The 21476-nt window shown below is 36.6% G+C and overlaps 1 protein-coding gene across 1 annotated transcript; it reads left to right on the forward strand.

Annotated features, from left to right (window-relative positions):
• The first annotated feature begins 4414 nt into the window (after window positions 1–4414).
• On the forward strand, window positions 4415–6504 carry LOC148772712 (putative late blight resistance protein homolog R1A-10). The gene is made up of 2 exons (XM_088818959.1): window positions 4415–5843; window positions 6395–6504. Exon 1 carries the CDS (start codon window positions 4432–4434, stop codon window positions 5839–5841), a length of 1410 nt encoding a protein of 469 aa, XP_088675085.1. The 5' UTR covers window positions 4415–4431; the 3' UTR covers window positions 5842–5843; window positions 6395–6504.
• Window positions 6505–21476: the final 14972 nt, after the last annotated feature.

A 21476-nucleotide genomic window follows, 5' to 3' on the forward strand; every position in this document is an offset into this window, starting at 1 on the left:
GTGGTTGATAAAAGGATGGTGGTATGTGGCTTCGGCGGTGGGTTGGAAGCAATGTGTTGTTTAGATGTTGATGAAGATGGTTCCATTCTAGACAGTGAAGATTTTCACTTTTATTTACTTCACCTCACTTTTTATATTTTTTATAATATATTGCTTATGCTCTATATTTTTCCATTTTTTTATTCTTCAATTTTAGCAATCGGCCACCCCTATTCGATCACTCATATTCATAACCGACAATCTTTCGACCACTCATGACTAGATCCAGCCACTCACTACTAAGTCCGTGAAGGTTCGCTTAAATCTAGCCACAAATAACCAACTCAGCGGTGATTCGAGATGTTTTGGCCGCAAATCGGGTTCCTTGACTGACTTATCGATTTTCGGGTTTTACCCAGTCGAACCGAATTTTGGTCATTTGACCCCGGATTTTCATTTTTCCGGTTTTAGATGTCAGACCGGATCACTTTATTGTCGGGTCACGGTCGAACATATCCGACCGGCCGGTTCAGTTCGGTTCTAACAACATTACTTAAAACTACTTATAAAACCAAACCACAAAGGAAGAAAAAATCCCAAATTGAAAACAAAAATATTAAAATATTTTAGGGCTGGAAAAGAATTAAAAACATTATTTATATTTAATAGGGTTAAATACAGTTTGCACCTCTGTACTATCACCACTGTCGCATTTACCCCCATGTACTATGAAATGTGACAAAACAGCCCCTGCCGTCCATCTTTGTTAAAAAAATTGTCCCTTTCAATTGTTGACTATCCGTTACAATACCCCTTGGAAATTTTCAGACCAAAATACCCCTCTATTTGTGTATAAAAGGTGTCCATCATTCTTCACTCATTTGTACTTAATTTCTTCCCGATTTCTTCCTATTTTTTGTTCCCAGTGTTTTTTTACCCAAAAATTCTGAACAAATTTTTATATTCTAGAAATTAATTGTAATTTATTTTTACATTTGTAATTACTCGGTTTAAAAATGTCTTATGGTAGTTCAAATGTAGCAAAAGTACCAAATCAAACATCCAACCATAAAAACATTCTTTAAAACCATCAAATATATCAATAAAAACCTTCAAAGTCGATCATCTGAAATAAAGACATACAAGCTCCAATGATCCCCATTATTAGTAGTAAAAGTGAAATTGTTGTTTGGAGTAAGTTGAATTGAGAATAACACATTCCCAATTTGTGTTCAATCTGGTGTGTTGCTGGACTGGTATTGCATCTCTAGAAGATGATCTTCCTTCATGCCTTGGTGAATTAGAGAAGCACATTGTAGCTAAAATCCCCAACATTTGAAAATCCCTTATAAACCCAAAAACCCCCAACATTGTACTGAATATAGAAACCCTCTCTTCAAAGCCCTTTTAAAATAGATTCCCCAAAATAAATTTCAAAAAGGGTAAATTACAACCACCCCCTTAGGTATGGTCAAATTACAAAAAACCCCCTTTTGTTTGGATAATTACATCTACCCCCTTCAACTAAGAACCTTGTCACACCTCCACCCTTATGGTGTCAAACTCATTATAATCATCTAGATTCCGCGGAATGTTGTATAGTTTGTACTCATTTTGTGTAAAAATATGGTTTCTGATGCACCACAATCTGATATATACAAGCCAAAAAACACATCTTATGATCATCTTGCATCAAATTGTGGAGCTTGAGTAGGATAAAAGAGGTAAAAAAAAGTTATAATATTCCATAAAATCAAGAAGATTCCACTAAATTTGAAACTGCAAGGCTGGACGTGTAAGAAAATTTATAATGGAGGGGGGTTGTTGTAATTATTCAAACAGGAGGGGAGTTTTCGTAATTTTATCATACCTCAAGGGGTGGTTGTAATTTACCCTTTCAAAAAATATCTAAAACCCAAACTCCCCAAATCGAAAAGGACATAACTTTAAATACAAAATAGAGCTTGTATTGTGAATACTAATCCAAAACCATAAGTTTTGTGTTGATAATTCTCTAAAAATAGGTATGTAACCCAACCCTTGAAGATCTAAATCCAAACTGTGCGTGGGATAAAAACCCCCAAAAAACCGGAACCCTAAATTAAGCGATAATTTGAGAACTTACCTTTGTCTACACCAAGTTCTCTTCGCATTGCTTCCAAAACGTATATGTTGTGTTCAATCGTAGTGGAGAAGATGAAACGAAAGAAGAGGGGAAAGTTATCACTTTTGTTATGTACGTTTAAATTTTTTTTTTGCCCAAGTCAGAAAATCGTATTTTTTATTAAATAAAAGTAAAGGTAAAAAGGTAATTACATTGCAGAAACTAATGTTGATAGAGACGTGAGAGTTGACTGGTAAGGTGAGGAGCTGTTTTGTCGCATTTCATAATAAGGGGGGTAAATGCAACAATGGTGATAGTACATGGGTGCAAACTGTATTTAACCCTACTTAATATTACTAAAATTTTTAATTATAAGTAGTTTATTTTAAATTTCTAATTATTTTAAGGTTGGGGATTTGTTTTGATGGTGTCAAAGAGTTTCTAATTATTAAAAATAATTTGTTTAGTTAATTTTTTTTATTATTATTAAAAAAATAATTATTAGTATATTTTAAATTTCTAATGATTTTTCAGTACCAAAAAAAATTAAATTAAAATTTTAAATTTTGGCCCAAAAAATAGTAGTGTTTTCAGTTACTTGATAACGGGCATGTGACAACAGAAAGCAAAAGTGTTTAAAATTAAACCTTTGAGGTGAACTTTGTTCGCAATTAGAACAATAGGAACCAAAAGTGGTGTCAGGCCAAACATGAGGGACGAAAAATGTAATTATCCCGACCACATATGTTTGAATTTTGTGGACCATTTTGCCCTTAGAGCTATTTCGTCGGTCACAGTACCCCAGTCAACTCTTCCTCTTTGTTCCAAAATTGAAGTTTGAGATTCATAGAGAGACGTTGGAGATGAGATCCATAGGCTTAATTTATTTATATTGGGACTCCAAAACTCTGACAAACAAAATAAAATAGCACAAAAAAATATGCATGGCGGCAACTTGGAAGCAAGTGCCAGGCTGCCAATTAGTATTAGATCGTAATAGTTTGGTCAACCTGTTATTGTCAAACCCCAGAAGTAATCCCAAGAAAACACAAACCAGATGAACTGCAAACTATATTTTTGTAAATGTTATCAAATTGAGCCTTAGTACTTTCTCTCTGAGAGAGAGACACTGGGAGAGAGAGAGAGAGAGAGAGAGAGAGAGAGAGAGGATTTCCGAAATGGGTTCTTATGCTGCTGTACTCTCCCTTAAGCTGAGAGTGGATCGCATTTTGGAATCCAATTCTTTTACTTTCCCCTCACAAAAGATGAAGTCTATCAGTGATGACTTGTATTCATTTCTCACAAAAATGAAGGACCTTCCTAGCATCAAGTTAGTTGACGTGGCAGATTCCGAAACCCGAGTCAAAGATGCTGCACAAAAGCTCGAAGATCTGATCGACTCCCACTTATCGGATCAATCTGAAAGCAGCAGCTCTTCTATGCAAGATGATCGTGACATCAGTTTTACTTTGTCACTCTCCCAACAACTGCAAATAGTCGAAGACGAAATTTGTTCGTTTCTAATAGCAACTGATCTGCACATCTGCAGGTATTCTAAAAAAATTTCTTCTTCTTCATATTATAATACTGAGAATCAACAGCAGAATCTTCTGGTGGGATTGGATGACCAAATTAGAGCACTTCAACAATGGATTTTAGATCCCAATTCCTATGACTTCGTTAAATCAGTTCTGGGCATGACCGGAATCGGCAAGACTACTCTCGTCAAACAAGTTTACAACGATCCGCTTGTTGTAAAGGAGTTCGAAACTCGTTTATTTCTGCAAATCGGCCCAAGCTATAATCTATTGAAAGATATTCTACTGCTTGTTCTCAATCAACTTGGCGTCAAAATTTCTGATAATGTTGTTGACGATAACTATGATTATTTGAAGAAGCGATTGTCGGAGGCTTTGTCTAGTAAAAAGTATCTAATTGTGTTAGACGACGTATGGTCTGTTTTCCGGCATGATCTAAAATATGATGCTTTCCCAAATAACGCAAGAGACAGTCGCGTCATCATCATATCTCAGGTCCAACCCGTAAGGTATTACAACTACGAAACCCTTCACTTACTAGTACCATTGCTGAAGGACGAAGAAAGTTGGAAACTACTTCGTCAAACGGCATTTAGTAATAGTGAAGAAAAGTGCAGTCGAGAACTTGAGAAAATCGGGAAAGAGATTGCCAGAAACTGCGAAGGACTCCCAGCTGCAATTATACAAGTTGGAGAGAACCTGCGTGGTAAGTCGTTCGAGGAATGGAAGACATTATCGGAAAAAGAAGATCCATTCATCATCACAAGAGATGACAATACACCCCTCTCAAAGGCAGTGCATTTTAGTTACATGATGTTGCCTCAATATGTAAAGGCAAGCTTTCTCTATATAGGTGTGTTCCCAAAACATTATGGTATTTCTCGATCCAAGCTCATCAAATTATGGCTTTCTGAGGACTTAGTCATTCATGGTTATGATGAAGAGAAAACTGCCGGAGATGACTTGGATCTACTTATTCGCCATGCTGTTGTTTTGGGAGAAAAGCAGACATCTATAGACTCTAGGTCAACTAAGAGTTGCAGATTGCATTTCACCTTTCGGACTCTATGTGTTAATGAAGCTAAGAGTGAAAAGTTTTTCCATATCCTCAAAAAGTACACCGATTGTGAGCCAGAGAACATCCAAAGCCAGCAGCGTTTGTGCGTCCACAATAATGTTGTTCTTGCTTTCACACAAGTTCATGAATGGATGGAATCAGTTCCGAATGCACGATCTCTACTTTGTTACGGTCCAAAACAACAATATCCAGTCTTGTTGCCCTTGTGTTTAAGATTGCTCAAGATACTAGATGCACTTGCGATCCGCTTCTACGAGTTCCCACATCAAGTTCTTGCATTAATTCACCTAAGGTACTTTGCCATCACGTGTGACAGAGAGCTCCCCAACTCCATATCAAGACTTTGGAATCTCGAATTCTTGATTTTGGGTCAACATCATAACATAAAATTGTGGAATAATGGTCCAGTTTATCTGCCTATAGAGATCTGGAACATGCATAAACTAAAACAACTTTACTGCAAGGGCTTTGACCTGCCAAGTCCTCCTCTCGGTGATTCTTATCTTGAGAATCTTTTAACAATTTCAGGTGTGAGTGTTCACAGTTGTACCATGGAAGTGCTTTCAAGAATCCCCAAGCTAAAGAGAATAGCCGTTCAGATCGAGTCAGCACACGAGTCAATCGAAACCTTCAGTTTTTTCGGTCATTTTGCCACTCGCTATGATGAATTTGAGTCGTTGAAATGCGTTGTTGTAAATCCTAATCTGAGCTCTCAGGTTGTTCGTTGTGTTCCGAAATTTCCAATGAACATTACAAAGATAAGTTTGCATGGATGTGGATTACCGTGGAAGAATATGGGAGTGATTGCAGCATTACCATATCTTAAAGTGCTTAAACTGCGATGGTATGCCTTTTGCGGGCCTCACTGGATAGTCAACAATGGAGAGTTTCCCAGGCTTAAGATTCTGCTACTTGAAGACTTGGATATAGAGCACTGGGAGTCAAACAATAAAGCGCATCGGAGGTCGGGACTTTATCCGAATCATGTGATTGTTAGGCATTGCTATAAATTGAAAAACATCCCGGATCGATTCCTTGCCGGCGTAGTAGAGGTGGATGATTGCAGCATATCCCTTGTGGAAAAAATGCGCAAGCGGCAATCCAGTAGCATTAAAATCCGTTCTTCAACTACTGATCTATAAAGGTAATCAATGTTCGTCAAATCTATGTGCAAAATTTTAAGGTAATGAATGGTTTTTTTGAGATTATTTAGAAGAAGTTCTTGAGCAAGACTGATGTTGCAGCACAATTATACACTTCTGAATATATATTAGTTAGCTAATATTAAGTATGCTATTTCCCAACTTCCAGTCTCCTGATTCATTATTAGTTGTTAAAATTTAGAAATGATACTTAGATGATCATGCTTTTAATGGTAAAACAGAATTTGTGCTCTTTTACTATGTTCTTTTTTTAATTTGCTTTCATATACATTTTTTCTTCTGTCATTAGTTAAATTATTACAATAGACATTTAATAATAAAAGCACTTTTCAAGAAAAGAAAAAACAATCAAATATTTCCGAAGAGGTACTTTTAACCGGTATATGCCATTTCATTTGATATATTTTATGTGGAAATTCTTCGGTTAGAGTTTTTACATGCATAAATCATAAGCCTGCTGACTTTCTTAGAATTGAAAACTAGAGTCTTTCATCGAAGATAGGTTTTTGATTTATTTTATTTATCTGTACAGGAAGTGAAGAGAATAAGAATAAATCGCAACCAAGATGAAGATTTTCTATTTGGCAAGCATTGCAGAATCTCAGGGAGAGTTGTATTCATGATTTGATATTTTCCCTTTTTTTGTGTTTTTTGTTTTTCTTTGTTGGGTTGTCACTGAAACTTATGTTTATGATATTTCCTTGATTTATTCGTAAGGTTACTCTTGTAATAAATGTAAAAGGCATACTTGAAATAATTGATGCTACTGATCAGAAGCAATTCTGGAAATAATGTTGTTTTTGTGTGGATACTAACTATTATTTTTACTCTCTTTTTTTCAATGGCTTTTAACTTGTAACCTATGTAGCACGGATACAGGAACGCGAACACGGAGAAATAGGGAAACAGACACGGGAAACTCCGTTTTCCACAAAAATGAATATGGGAAACATAGGGGTGCATTCATAATTTCTAAAAACATATTAAAATGTTTAACATCATTCCACAAATTTCATTCGAGGCATATAAATTATGTTAGTATGAAATTAATATCTACAAAAATATTAAAACACCACTAGAAGTTAAAAGGAGACATAATATTTAAGATTTCTTTTAAGCGTATGCAATTCTCGAAGTTTTTATTTAAAATGAAATTAGGATTTATTTTGTGAGGAAACGCGTTTCCAATTTTTCATTATTATCAGAAACGTCCCCAAAAATTTTAAATATTTATGGAAATGGCCCCAAAAACGTTTCTGACAGGTGTCATGGAGTTTCGGTTTCCGAAACATGGAAACGCGTGTGGGTTGAAGTTTCCGTGCATCAATGCTTGTAAGTGATAAATCATTTGGCAAAAAAAATCGAACTTGGGTCAACTGACACAACTTTAAGGATTAAGCCGCCTATTGCAGGGCTGCTCTTAGTGCTAATTGTGTAAAATGTATAATGAAATTTATTTCGTACAAAACTGCATTTCAAGAGATTTCCAATAATATATCATAAGCATATATCTAGAAATTAGTTTTGAGTTATTTTTCTTATTTATATAAACTATGGTGCACGGACACTTCAACCCACACGCATTTCCACGTTTTGGAAATGTTTCGGAAATCAAAATTCCATGACACATGTCGGAAACATTTTGGAGCCATTTCCATAAATGTTTAAAAGTTTTGGGGACGTTTCCGATAATAATGAAAAATTAAAAACGCGTTTCCACACAATAATTCCAAATTTAATTTTAAATAAAAACTCCAAATTGCATACGCTTAAAAAAATCTTAAATATTAAAACTCCCTTTCACTTCTAGTGGTGTTTTAATATTTTTGTAGATGTTAAATCTATACTAAACTAAATTTATATGCCCACAATGCAATTTTGGAATGATATTAAAGAATGTAATATTTAATAGACAATATGAATGCACCCATATATTTTTGTTATTTATGCGTGCCCCACATTCTCGTATCCAACTTTTTGGAAAATAGAGTATCCTAGTGTCTGTTTCCATGTTTCCCCGTGTCCGCATTCCCGTGTCTGTGCTACATAGCTTATAAATACTACATTATCATTATTATTATTATTATTATTATTATTATTATTATTATTATTATTATTATTATTATTATTATTATTATTATTATTATTATTATTATTATTATTATTATTATTATTATTATTATTATTATTATTATTATTATTATTATTATTATTATTATTATTATTATTATTATTATTATTATTATTATTATTATTATTATTATTATTATTATTATTATTATTATTATTATTTATTATTATTATTATTATTATTATTATTATTATTATTATTATTATTATTATTATTATTATTATTATTATTATTATTATTATTATTATTATTATTATTATTATTATTATTATTATTATTATTATTATTATTATTATTATTATTATTATTATTATTATTATTATTATTATTATTATTATTATTATTATTATTATTATTATTATTATTATTATTATTATTATTATTATTATTATTATTATTATTATTATTATTATTATTATTATTATTATTATTATTATTATTATTATTATTATTATTATTATTATTATTATTATTATTTTTATTTTTATTTTTTTTTTAATAAACAAATAAAACTTATGGGTGGACCCACACCCATGGTCTTTGTAGACCATAAAACACACGAGAGAGAGGGAAACCACAAACCGAATACTCTTCCAGTGAATTAAGAGCATGTATTGTGAAAGAAATCTCTGCAAATCCTTTATTTTGGTAACTAATAATGATGCCTTCTATCTGCTGCTAAGAAATACTTAGAAAATTCCTTTTAGATATATGCGCTGCTCCGCAAGAAATTAGAATAAGGGATGATTTTCTAATTTTTTTTTTCTTAACCGATGCACTTAATATAAGAGGCAACTCTTTTACTTCATCTTCATCGAAAATGACGCGGCTTCGTACTATTCTTTTCTCTTCTCGTAGTGTTTTGCTTGATTTGATGGTAAGACTTATACCAAATAGATACAAATACTCATGTTGTAGAACAATGCACACAACCTGCTTGAGAATTTGCCTCAACGAAACTGCAATGCACCGTCTACCGCCAGGGCTACATCCGAGTTTATGATTAATTCTCACCAAAAAGAATTGACTTGATTGCTTCAATTTAGTTTTGCATCTCCATTTCTTTTCTTTGTATCTGGACTTTTTTTTTTATTTGTTTTTATAGATAGCTGTAAAGATGAGCATTGAGGACCGTAGTGAACCATTCCCATGCATCATCATTCGTACCGACAAAGATAACTTTAAAATCAAAGGTACGACTTTGCCTATTTATGAACCGGTTTTAAGCGGCCCATCTTCCCAATCACGATCTATCGACAAATCCATGCATCTCTCCAATTGGTTCGAGGAGGCTACTAGGGAGACAATTGACTCTCGTTCCGGCTCTTCTTCCCGCTCACGGGTCTTGCTGCTGAGGTCTTCGCTTCACGACGAAAAAGTTAAACCTGTGGATTTCATACTCCCACATCATCCTTTCTCATTCAAGGGAGGCTCGTGGAAGATCCCACCGTCCAACTTTGGAGAGGTGTCCTTTCACGTCGGCTATTGGGAGTGGACGTAAGACGTGCTAGGCCATTATGCGGACACCCTTCGCCAAGACAAGATATATGCTGTCGTTCATGCCTCGCTATTCACGTACGTCTGCAACAAAAAGGTTCTTCGAGCTTTCCTTGAATTATGGTGCCCTTCTACGAACACTTTGCTCACGGCTAATGGAGAATTATCGATCTTCCTGTGGGACATACGCGGACTATGCGGGCTGCCCATTCATGGAGACTTCTACGACGAAGTGGTTCCTTCAGCGAAAGAGTTCCTCAATCATGACTCTCGTGGAACCTCCTTACCTCGTAGTTGCAAGTACTTATTCATGGCGTACCACAGACTTTCAAAGGATTCCAGTGGCGTACTACTCTCCGATTGGGTTGACTTTTGGTTCAAAGGACCGACCAGATATAGCAAGCCTCCTTTAAGGTTATCAAGAAAGAGGAATTCTAGGCCAAAACTTTCTCGCAATCCTTGTGGAAAGGTCGACGCGTCAAAGTTATCTCGCCCCAAGAAATACGACATACCGTTTGCAACGCTCAAAGTCGAGAAAGATATTAAAGAAGAAACTTACTTGGCTGCGTTCATTGCATGTTGGCTTTGTAGTTTTGCTCTCCCTCATGGATCAATTGATAAGATACGCGCCTCTGTTTTCAAGGTTTCAAGTCGAATGGCTAGAGGAGAATATTTTTCGTTGGCAGTTCCTGTACTGGCAAGCATCTACCGCGGCTTAAGGGGAATATCTACATCAGAGAATTTAAGCGAGTCTCTTATTATCTTTCCCATTCACTATCTATATGCATGGATAGGACATACTCTCGAGACTCACTTTCATTCCAAACTCGAGATAATCGGCGCTCATATGGTGAAATATGCGGGAGAGAACATGGCTAAACATTTTGATCTCGATGAGGCACGCGACTTGTTTCATAATATCAATATGTCAAAGCTCCGAGACTTGTGGTATTCCAAGCAAGAAATTTTAGTCACGGACGATGCCAAACTCTCCAGCAAATGCAAAGATATTCTTGTGGCTTTGCGATCCAGCTATTTGACATTCCGTTGTGAAGCAGAACACATCGTTGAAGCGTACAGTCCTCATAGATTCAACCGCCAACATGGTTTTTTCCAAAGCATTCCGGGTGACTTAAAGAAAGAGATATTGACTTGTGAGTTGCACGAACTCATCCGATTTTGGAAATCTTGCACTTTATTTGGAACATCCTCCAAGCTTATTATGCCAAGTGACACATCTTCCTTTCCTTTGGTGACAAAAGAGTATACATAATGGTGGGCCAAGAGTTAGAAAACTTCTTTAGGAGCAAACACTAAGTTATCACTCAAACTTGGTCGCACTATTCAAAGAGCTTCAGTGAAAGACCCCAAAGAACCTTATGTTTCTTCATCTATCAGAAAGGGAAACATCGCGCAAGCTGCGGAGAATTCTACTAGGAAACGGCGTATTCCTCTTGATGATGTGGCCTCTGATCCCGCATTCGAAGCTGCTCATGGTGAAGGGAATGAGAATTCTCGTCTTGGGAATACACCATTCTTATCTAACCATGAGATGGAAGCTTTGGAGAAGATGGAATCACTACTCGAAGAATCTCGACGGGAGCTAGAAGCTTTTGATTTGTTCGCTTAAGTGCTACCTTTTTTTTTTTTTTTTTTTTTTTTTTTTGCTCATGTCGCTTTACTACATTCCATCTTTTTTATGCAATATAATTTTCTCTTGCTTCTCATAAGGCCTTATTATCGTCTTGGCATCCCTCTTTCATCATTATGCAGCAAATAATAATTTTGGATGATTACATCGTGCACGCTTTTGGATCCGCCTGATTTTACAAGTTGGTTAACTTAAAAGAAAATTAACCAAACTTGCTTAGAATAAACGCAGTTACAACGAATTTTTTTTTTTGGTTTGACTGAACTTAGAATATGGGTCTAAGCTGCCTACGTACCCTCCTCAAAGGGATCAAGTCATAACGTAGTTCAAGCAAACAACTTAGAACAATTTTTTTTTTGTTTTGACTGAACTTAGAATATGGGTCTAAGCTACCTACGTACCCTCCTCAAGGGGATCAAGTCATAACGTAGTTCAAGCGAACATGCAACATCAATTCACCATGTTCTCTTCCTCGAAGGTAAATGTTTCTTCAAGGGTAGTAACGCTTCAAGAATTTGCCATTTATGGGGCCAATTCGTAATCCATCACTGTCCACTAACTTGTAAGCGCCGCTTGTGTAAGCTTCATTCACTACGTAGGGGCCGTCCCATTTCGACGCGAATTTATTCCCTATTCGTTGGGTGAGGGTAATTGGCCTTCTTACTGCCACAACCAAATCTCCAACTTGAAATGATCGAGGGCGGACCTTTTTATTGAATGTTGTAGATATGCGGGCTTGATAGCATTCAAGTTGTTGCTGAGCTTCTAATCTTTTCTCATCTAGTGCCTCCAGCTCCTCAAGTCTAAGACGAGCATTATCCTCGGCGGTTAACCCTTCTTGCACAGCAATACGAAGCGAAGGTATTTGACTTTCAAGTGGAAGGATAGCTTCTACCCCATAAACCAAGGAGTACGGAGTGGCTTGAGTGGCAGTCTGATATGTCGTCCTATACGCCCATAAAGCTTCCCCCACCCTCTCGTGTCAATCTTTCTTTGACTTTGAGACCACTTTCTTCAAAAGATTGCACAAAGTTTTGTTGAACGCCTCTGCTAGACCATTCGCAGCCGCATTATACATTGAGGAGTTGTGTTGCTTAAACCCAAATTGCACACATAACTTATCCATCAACTTGTTGTAAAATGGTTTTCCATTTTCGGTAATGATGTATCGAGGTATTCCATACCTAAAGATAAGATAGGAACGAATAAACTCGACCACTGTTTCCTTCTCCACTTCCTTCAAAGGAAAAGCCTCCGCCCATTTGGAGAAGTAGTCAGTAGCTGCCAGTATATAAGCGTGACCTCCGGACGACTTAGGAGAAATAGGTCCCACGATGTCAAGACCCCACGAATCAAATGGCCATGAGGCGACTGTAGGATGTAAGGGCTCCGGAGGTTGGTGTATTAAGTCCGCGTGTAGTTGACAAGCCTCACATCTCCTTGCATAATCCAAACAATCTTTGACCATCGTAGGCCAATAATAGCCCATTCTTTTAATTTGAAAGTGTAGCTTCAGACCGGACTGATGAGCACCACAAACCCCGGAATGTGCTTCCTTCATTGCTTCACCCGTCTCTTCACCGTACAAACAACGCTGGTAATTGCCTTCAAAAGACCGATGATAAAGCGTATCCTTGTAAGGGATGAAACGAGGTGCCATTTTTCTTACTTCCATCTTATGACGAACTTCGCTGGGTAATTCTCCATTTCTCAAGTAATTGATCAATGGTATTCTCTAATCTTGATCATCATTGATTGAAATTGATGTAGCGTTAGCGTCTTCATGACTAACTTCAACGAATGATGGGACAATCCAACGATTACACACGGGAACACTTGTTGTCTCTCCTTCCGACAAGGCTAAAATGGTTGCTAGATTAGCTAGCGCATCGGCCATCCTATTATCTTTCCTCGAAATGTGATTTAACACGACCTTTTCAAACTTCGCTATCAAGTCCGAAGCGTGTTGACAAAAAGGAATAAGGTCTTCTTTCCTAACCTCATATACTTTCAAAAGTTGGTTGATAACCAATTTTGAGTCACCATAAACTTCAATCTCTGTAATATTCATTTCTAAAGCCATTTCAAGACCAATGATCAAAGCTTGATACTCGGCCACATTATTGGAGCAGAGCTCTCCCAGTACCACCGAGTATGTCAAAACTTGTTTCTCGGGTGACACAAAAACAACTCTTGCCCCCAATCCATCAGACCGTGCGGCCCCATCAAAGAACATTTCCCATACCGGAAGAACTTCGGTAAAGAAAATATCTTCATCAGGAAGGTCATCGGATAACTCCCACTCTGCCGGAATAGGGTGGTCGGCTAGAAAATTAGCAAGTGTCTGCCCTTTAACATATTTTTGAGGCACATACGTGATCTCGTATTGATTGAACATGATAGACCACTTTTCTAATCTTCCAGATAACACTGGCTTTGACATCACAAATTTGACTGGATCGGCACGTGAAATGAGTCGTATGGAGTACGCTTCGAAGTAATGTCTCAATTTCTTAATCGCATAGAATAGTGCCAAGCAAATTTTCTCCACTGGGGAGTATCTCAATTCATTCTCCGTTAGAGTTCTACTCAAGTAGTACAAGGCACACTCTTTGCCGCTTTCATTTTCTTGCGCCATAAGAGCACCGACGGACCTTTCTTGAGCTGCTATGTATAATATGAGTGGCTTTTCGGGTATATGAGCCCCTAAGACGGGCGGATTTAATAAGTACTTATTTATGTTTTCAAAAGCATTTTGACATCCTTCGTCCCATTCGAAAGGTGTTTCTTTCTTCATAAGATGATTGAATGGTTGACATCTCCCAGCGAGATTTGATATAAACCTTCTTATGAATGCGAGATTTCCTTGTAAACTTCTCAACCCTTTCAAACTTCTAGGCGCATGCATCTTTTGAATGGCGTCTATCTTAGAGGGGTCAACCTCTATACCACGATGACGGACTATGAAGCCAAGAAACTTGCCGGAAGAGACACCAAAAGCACACTTAAGAGGATTCATCTTTAAGTTGTATTTTCTCAAGCGCTCGAATACAATCCGAATGTCTCTCAAATGGCCATCTCTCTTCTTTGTTTTGACAACGGGGTCATCGACATAACACTCCACTCTTTTGTGCAGCATGTCGTCAAAGATGTTTTGCATGGCACGCTGGTAGGTAGCGCCTGCATTCTTTAGTCCAAAGGGCATTACTTTGTAGCAGTAAATTCCCTTTGGCGTGCGAAATGCCGTGTATTCTTCATCTTCCGGATCCATTCTAATTTGATTGTAGCCGGAATAGCCATCCATAAAATATAATGCTTCATGTCCGGTTGTCGCATCAACCATGAGCTCGATGATAGGTAAGGGGAAATCATCCTTAGGACAAGCCTTGTTCAAGTCCCGAAAATCAACGTAAATGCGTATTTGACCAGTTTTCTTCTTGACTGGTACAATGCTAGAGATCCAGGTTGGATATTTGACCTCCCTGATGAATCTAGCATCTATGAGCTTGTTGACTACGGTTTCAATTCGAGGAATTAACTCAGAACGAAGTACAAGTTGCGATTGTTTTACGGGGCGCGCTCCATTTCTTATAAACATGTATTCTAACTGGCTCGATGGGTGTGAATCCCAAACCGACTCTGGGTTGATTAACGCGAAAACCTTATCTTCTTAATGTCCTTTGTTTTTCATTTAACCCATGAATCTTTTCGCCCGTCAACTCAGGTTTTAGTTCGCCTAGCCGAGATGGATTAGAGAAGTTGTAACCAGACTTAGCTAATAAATTATATGATTTTGGATCGTACGCCTCCCTAGGCCATTGAGACTGGGGTACAACATCATGCGTCTGCTCATGTGCCAATGGACTTAAGCCGATAATAGTCAGGATTAAATCTTCCGTAATAAGGTGGCAATGGCTTGGCTCTTGCTCCTTCGGTCGTTCTTGTCCATCCTCTAATAATGTGGTGCACTCACTAAACGAAATTTGGCTTCCTCGGCGTGACTGGGGAGCGCAACGAAACACTAGCAAACTCAATTTCCTCACAGCTCCGTCATTTTTGCTCATCGGAGCTTCAACTGAAGTGGCCATCTTCTCGTCCTTTGTGCAACCGATGTCCATTGGTACGAGTTCCAAATGACTTCCATTAATAGGCTGGCATATCGGCGCCTTTGAAATCACCATTTCGCACTTCAGGTTTGACTCTAGATACAATTTGGCATCCGCAAAGTGTGATTCTGCCTCGGTAAAGGGCTTCGCATTAGCATCGACCTTCATCATTTCTCCATTCCTCAAGTATTTGAAGCATTGATGAAGGGTAGATGGGACAATTCCATTTTCGTGAAGCCATGGCCTTCCTAATAACAAGTGATAAGAGGTTCTTGCATCAATCAGATGGAATAGTGTACTTGCCGCTAGCTCTTCAATTGTGAGGTCTAAACGAACCATCCCAATAGCTATTTGGCCTTCTTGGTTAAATCCTTGAATAGTAAGGCGGTTGCGAGACAAATCTTCGGTAGCAATCCCCAACTGTCTCATGGTGGATTTTGGTAAGATATTGACAGCTGACCCTCCATCTACGAGTCACTACTAAAAAAATAGGCTTTAGTGACGGCTTAATGACGCTTTAATGTGACGCTCAGTATAACTAGTCTCAATAACCATCTTATTGTGACGCCTAAAATTAGACGGGCTTTGTTTGGTTTTTGCTTATATTTTTTTCTTTTTTTTAATTCTATAAAAATCCATTATATGACGTTTCTAAATAACGCGTCATAATATAATTCTAAAAAATATATTACCCACTAAAATAATTTATAAAAGAATCACTTTACCTATTTACAGGGGCATAATTATGCAGCTTTCTTCTAGTTATCTTCCAGCCCCCCTCTCTCGCATCTAATTTCCAGCAGATCAAATACCTGGGCGATTTTTGGTAGAGTGGCGATTTTTGGTAGAGTGGAATCACGCAAAAAAAAAAATTCTCGAAGAACATAACTTTTATGTTTGTAAACTGCCGTCGAGGTAAAACTTAATCGCTATTATTAGTTTTTTTCTAGGGTTTTTTAATTATTGTTGCTTGTATTTTTGGGATTAATCTGCGGAATGGGTATTGGGTTTTTGAAATATTTTCAGATAAAAGTAAGAAACTTCATTGATTTTGTTGTATTAGTTTATTGAATACATCAATCTGTTCAGATTAATTTGCACAACTCAATTATATCGATTTTGAATTATTTTTAGATGGAATTAAAATGAGTCAGTCATGTTCTTATGTTTTAGATGGAATTATTTTTTTGTATATTAATATTTCTATTTCAGGTTATTGAATACATAAATATGTTCTATTCCTTGAATTAATTGAGGATATATTTCATCAATTGTGATATAAATTTATAGAGTTCAAAATCTTATTTCTCATTTGATCGGTATTTAAAATTCAATGTTATATATGTTTGAATTTGTAGAATTATAGAATTGATTTTCTTATGTTATATTCTCAACGAGTTGATTTGTGTTTGGGCATTTCTGGGATGTTGTTGTAGCTATTGTGGCCAAATGAAAATGTCAATATTGAAACAAAATTGGTTGATCTTTTTATTTCCATGGACTAAAAGAACAATAAAAACTTGGTCATCTTGTATGCCTTACAAATAATGATGGGAGTCTCTTTGATGATCAATTATTGGAAAATACTTAGCAGTGTTTGCTTAATCGTGCTAATTTATAATAGTTTGGTTGGAATCTTATATGCTACATATCAAGTTACACTCGAAGACACTTAATCTACTAATGCACGTATTTGAGAATTATGCTTGCATTTCTTACACAGTTAGTATTATTTCTTAGTTCAGAATAAGGTAATACACGCAATCTTTTGTCTGATCTTTTAGAATACCTTGAACCGTTTAAAGTGTTTTACTTAATATAACTAAAAATTGCACATAATATAACCTAACTTATTTTTTGGTTCCAAAGAGTTTTCTAATTGCAATAAATAGCAATTTTCCATTTCTTAAAAAGGTCAGTAAGTGTTTCCAACAACTTCAACGAGGTTATACCTATGGGATAAATTGTTGCAGAGTGCTCTATAATCTAAGGTAAAGTTACTAATTTTGGTACACTATGCAATAATTTGATCTTCTCTTTCTATAAATTTATCATATCAAAGTATTACTTTGTAGATTAACTGCTTATTATTTCCTTTACTTCAGGTTGGCTTATGAGAAGATTACTACTTTGTTATATTCAATATTTATATATGGAGTGGTGTGTAGCAAGATAAAGTGTTAACTTGTTTAGTTTTTTTCCATATAATGTTAGTATGTTTCGTATATAATTACCGATCAAGTTTTTTTCTTTTTTGCATATTTAGATGATAAGTGCTAAAAATCAAAGGAATTTCGCTCAAGGTATGTAATTGTTTTCCTTTTGTAAGTTTAGATCCACTAAAATACCTTTATTTACTCCATTATTTAGGTAATTGATATAATTTACATATATTAGTTATAAATTGAATTGCATCAGGCAAACTAACTAAAAACATGCAGTTACAGCCTATTGCGAGATGTATTTCCAGAAATTTTTCATAAACTCTTGCTATCGTTCTGATGGTTTGTCCAGTGAGCATAAGTATACTATTGTTACCAAATAAAAGTTTATATTGGTTTGTATTGATTACTTTCATTTACTTGCAAATTGTTGTTGTGAATTTCTGTAGGTTCGTATCTATGAATAACAGGTCAACAAGGAATGACATTTTCACGGGTGTAAAGGTACCATGGAGTAGATACCTGAGCATTTCAGCAAAAAGACCATAATATCTTCATGTACTTCATTTTGAGCTACCAGGATGTCAAAATTTATGCCAGTAGATATACCCTCATGGATTGAGTATTGTTAAACACATTTTTCTCTCCCTTTTGTTTAAATATGCAGACTTTATACATAATTGGTATCTTTGAATTTTGTTGGTGAATAATAGTTTGACAGATTTAAGTATACCAATTTCATAAATTTGTTTTTATTATCATACAATGTTAAGTTGATTGTGTTTGTAATTTTGTATACCATATTATGGGTTTGCGTTATATTTCTTTAGATATGCTCGTTGTGTATGTTTAGCATGGAAGTAATAGCCTGAAAAAATGAGCAGGGTATTTTTTTCATCAAGATTGTTGTGACACTAAAATGCGTCATATAATAATGCTTTTGTGACAGCATAGTTCATTAAAACAATACATTTTATGACGCTTTACTGTGTCATATATTATAGCAATTATAGTTGTTGAAAATCATTATGTGACAATAAACCTCGTCACAAGAAAAGGATTTAAAGACGCTCTAGAGCGTCATAATACCGTGGTTATTAGGACGCCGTCCAAAGGCGTCATAATAACATATTACCACGGCCACCTATGTGACGCTTTGGGCAGCCGTCACTATAGCCAAAGCGTCACAAAAACCGGCTTTTGGTGATACTTAGCGGCGTCACTACAAATAGTTTTTCTAGTAGTGAGTATACGGTTAATTGTTTGCTCGTGTATGAATCCCGAAACAAAGAGCGGAGAGGTTTAGATCCCAACAACAAGTCATCGTCCGTGAAAGTCATAGCAGCACAACAAGGAATATAATGTTGATGGTCGCTCTCATCCGAATTAACGTATGCTCTTTCAACTTTTTGCAGGAAAAACTCTTTCGGGAAGAACTCTTTCAAAGTTATGTGCTTGTGAACCGAACTTCCGTAAGATTTTCTTGAAGCATCATCACTCACCTTTGAGTCTTTGTTCGATTTGGCACGGTGAATGTATTTTATTGGTTGTGGGTTTCGTGATGGCATCACATGAAGTTTGTCAACACGTCCCTTCTGTCTCTGCCGACGTGTCACTAGAATCCATTCTCCCTCATCCTCAATAGCAGAAATGGGGTTTTCATTGTGTATGACTTCCTGCTCGTGAAATAAAACTCTTATCAATTGTGGTTCCAAACTCCCAAATTGAAATGCAGACACTTTCTTCGTAGACGCAGGCGGGCATTTTTGGGTGTTCCATGCGGGACATGTGTCGCTTGAGAGTGGAGTGACACTTGTAACATTCGAGTTGGCAACATCTTCCGTATCTAGTATTATTTTGCCATCTCTCGCGAGTCTCATGATCTTCTCTTTGACCACGAAGCATTTTTCTACGGGATGGCCAACAACTCGATGGTATTTGCAATACTTTGGGTCATCCATCATTCCTACTTCTTCGGGCCGTTTTGGTTCCGGCAAGTCAATCAATTTCCTTGCCAGTGTTAAGTGTATATTTTTACACTTTATCGTATCTTTTTATTTGAGCTTTTGGTGTGTTTTAATGATAATTGGTGCTTAAAAAGTTGATTTATTGTATTGTAGGTACAAATTGAAGAATTGGAAAAGTATGGGGTCAAAACTGCAATTTTCGTGAAAATATGGGTCAAAAGTGAAAATATCAAAATTCTGAAGATTTAATGCTGAGACCCCCGTCCCAGTTTTAGTGCAAATCATGGGACCCCCGTCCGAGAATCCGAAGTTGCGCAGTAAAGGAATTTTAATTGCACAAGGAAACTGCCTTCTTCCCCAAGTTCTTCACCCTATATAAGACCAAGTCAAGCACACAATTGGGGATCAATCTTTTTACGCAAAATCAAGAGCAAAGAAGATCAACGAGGATTCAAGCATAGTTTTTCTTATTTAATTTATTTATTTTATTTTATTTATCATAAGAATTACGAGTAGCTAAGTTTTTATTTCTAGGATTTTATTTGGAACCCTATGTGGGATTTATGAACCCAATTCTATGATTTTATGCAAGTTTTAATTCCGGATTATTTCTTCTACTTGTTTTATTAAGTGCATGAACTTGATCAACTTATGTGCTTCTATGTTATTGTTAATCGCATGAATCGGAAGATCGGGTTAATAATTAGAACTGTGGTAGAAGAGCCTTTGTGGTATTTACATAGGAATATAGTTAATCTCTTAGGTAGCCATTATTGAGATTTGTGCTTAATGCTGTGTTCTAGAATTAATTGCATAGGAATATAGTAATTGAATCTAGAGTATTAGAATCGTAATACACGCGGAAGCGGGTTATGATTAAATTAGCATCTCAGGTTAATAATCCGGGTTAATTGCTTGCATAATTGAAGGAATTGGGGGGATAATAATCACATAGGAGGAAGAATAAAATCCTAGGCTTGTTTTCATTGATTAAATCTTCGTTTTAATTGCTTTCTTATTATTTTTGTCTTTTTAATTGCTTTAGTTTAATTTAGCTTATTAATCATCTTTCGACTGTGTAGGGTGGGCTTGATAACAATTGGTAGAATTTAGCGTCTACGATTAAGTAATTAAATATTCCCTGTGGGTTCGATATCCGGACTTAATTGTCCACTATATTACTTGTACGATACGTGCACTTGCGTGTAGGTTTTCGCCCAACAGCCAGCAGCTCATCAAAGATATGGGAGACGTCCGATTCCGGAAAAGGGTATTCTTTCTCTTGCATTTCCTTCAACGTGGGTCGACGTCTATCGTTTGATATTCGATGTTCACCGGTTTTGTCATCTTCGTTCTTCGAAGGATTTTTCAAACCCAATGCTTTTATGGCCATTGACTCCTTGGTACAAGTTTTAGAGAATTTTTCGTTTCTCTTAAAATCCTTTCCCCTTTTTGACCATCTAGCGGGAATGCACTCTTATGGTTCGCGATACTCAACTCCATATCATGGGCACGCGTAGCCAATTCTTCAAAATTTCGAGGCTTAATCCCCTGTAAGATGTAGAGAAGCCCCCAATGCATCCCTTGGATACACATCTCAATTGCCGACACTTCCGATAGCTTATCCTTGCAATTTAGACTTAGTGCACGCCAACGGTTGATGTAATCCACAACCGGTTCATCTTTCCACTGCTTCGCATTGGTAAGCTCGATCATACTCACAGTACGACGCGTGCTATAGAAGCGATTCAAGAATTCATGTTCCATCTCTTCCCAACTGTTGATGGACTCGGGTTCCACATCGACGTACCAATCAAAAGCATTTCCCTTGAGTGATCTTACGAATTGTTTCACCAAGAGATGGCCGTTAGTCCCCGCATTGTTGCAAGTTTCGATGAAATGAGCAATATGTTGCTTGGGGTTCCCCTTTCCGTCGAATTGTTGAAGTTTTGGGGGTTGGTATCCTGCTGGCATCCTCAATGCGTCGATCCGCTTAGTGTACGGCTTTGAGTACATGGGTGAGACTTGAGATGGTCCGCCATATTGCGCTTTGATGGTATTGGCAATCATCTCTTGCAATTGTTGAATAGATAGCGCGGC

The sequence above is a fragment of the Erythranthe guttata genome, chromosome 1, assembly GCF_056151865.1.
Source record: "Erythranthe guttata isolate IM_541 chromosome 1, IM_541, whole genome shotgun sequence".
NCBI classification, from domain to species: domain Eukaryota; kingdom Viridiplantae; phylum Streptophyta; class Magnoliopsida; order Lamiales; family Phrymaceae; genus Erythranthe; species Erythranthe guttata.

What these genes read in the sequence shown, in the direction of transcription:
- LOC148772712 (XM_088818959.1), top strand. Translation starts at nt 4,432, where the DNA reads ATGATGTTGCCTCAATATGTAAAGGCAAGCTTTCTCTATATAGGTGTG.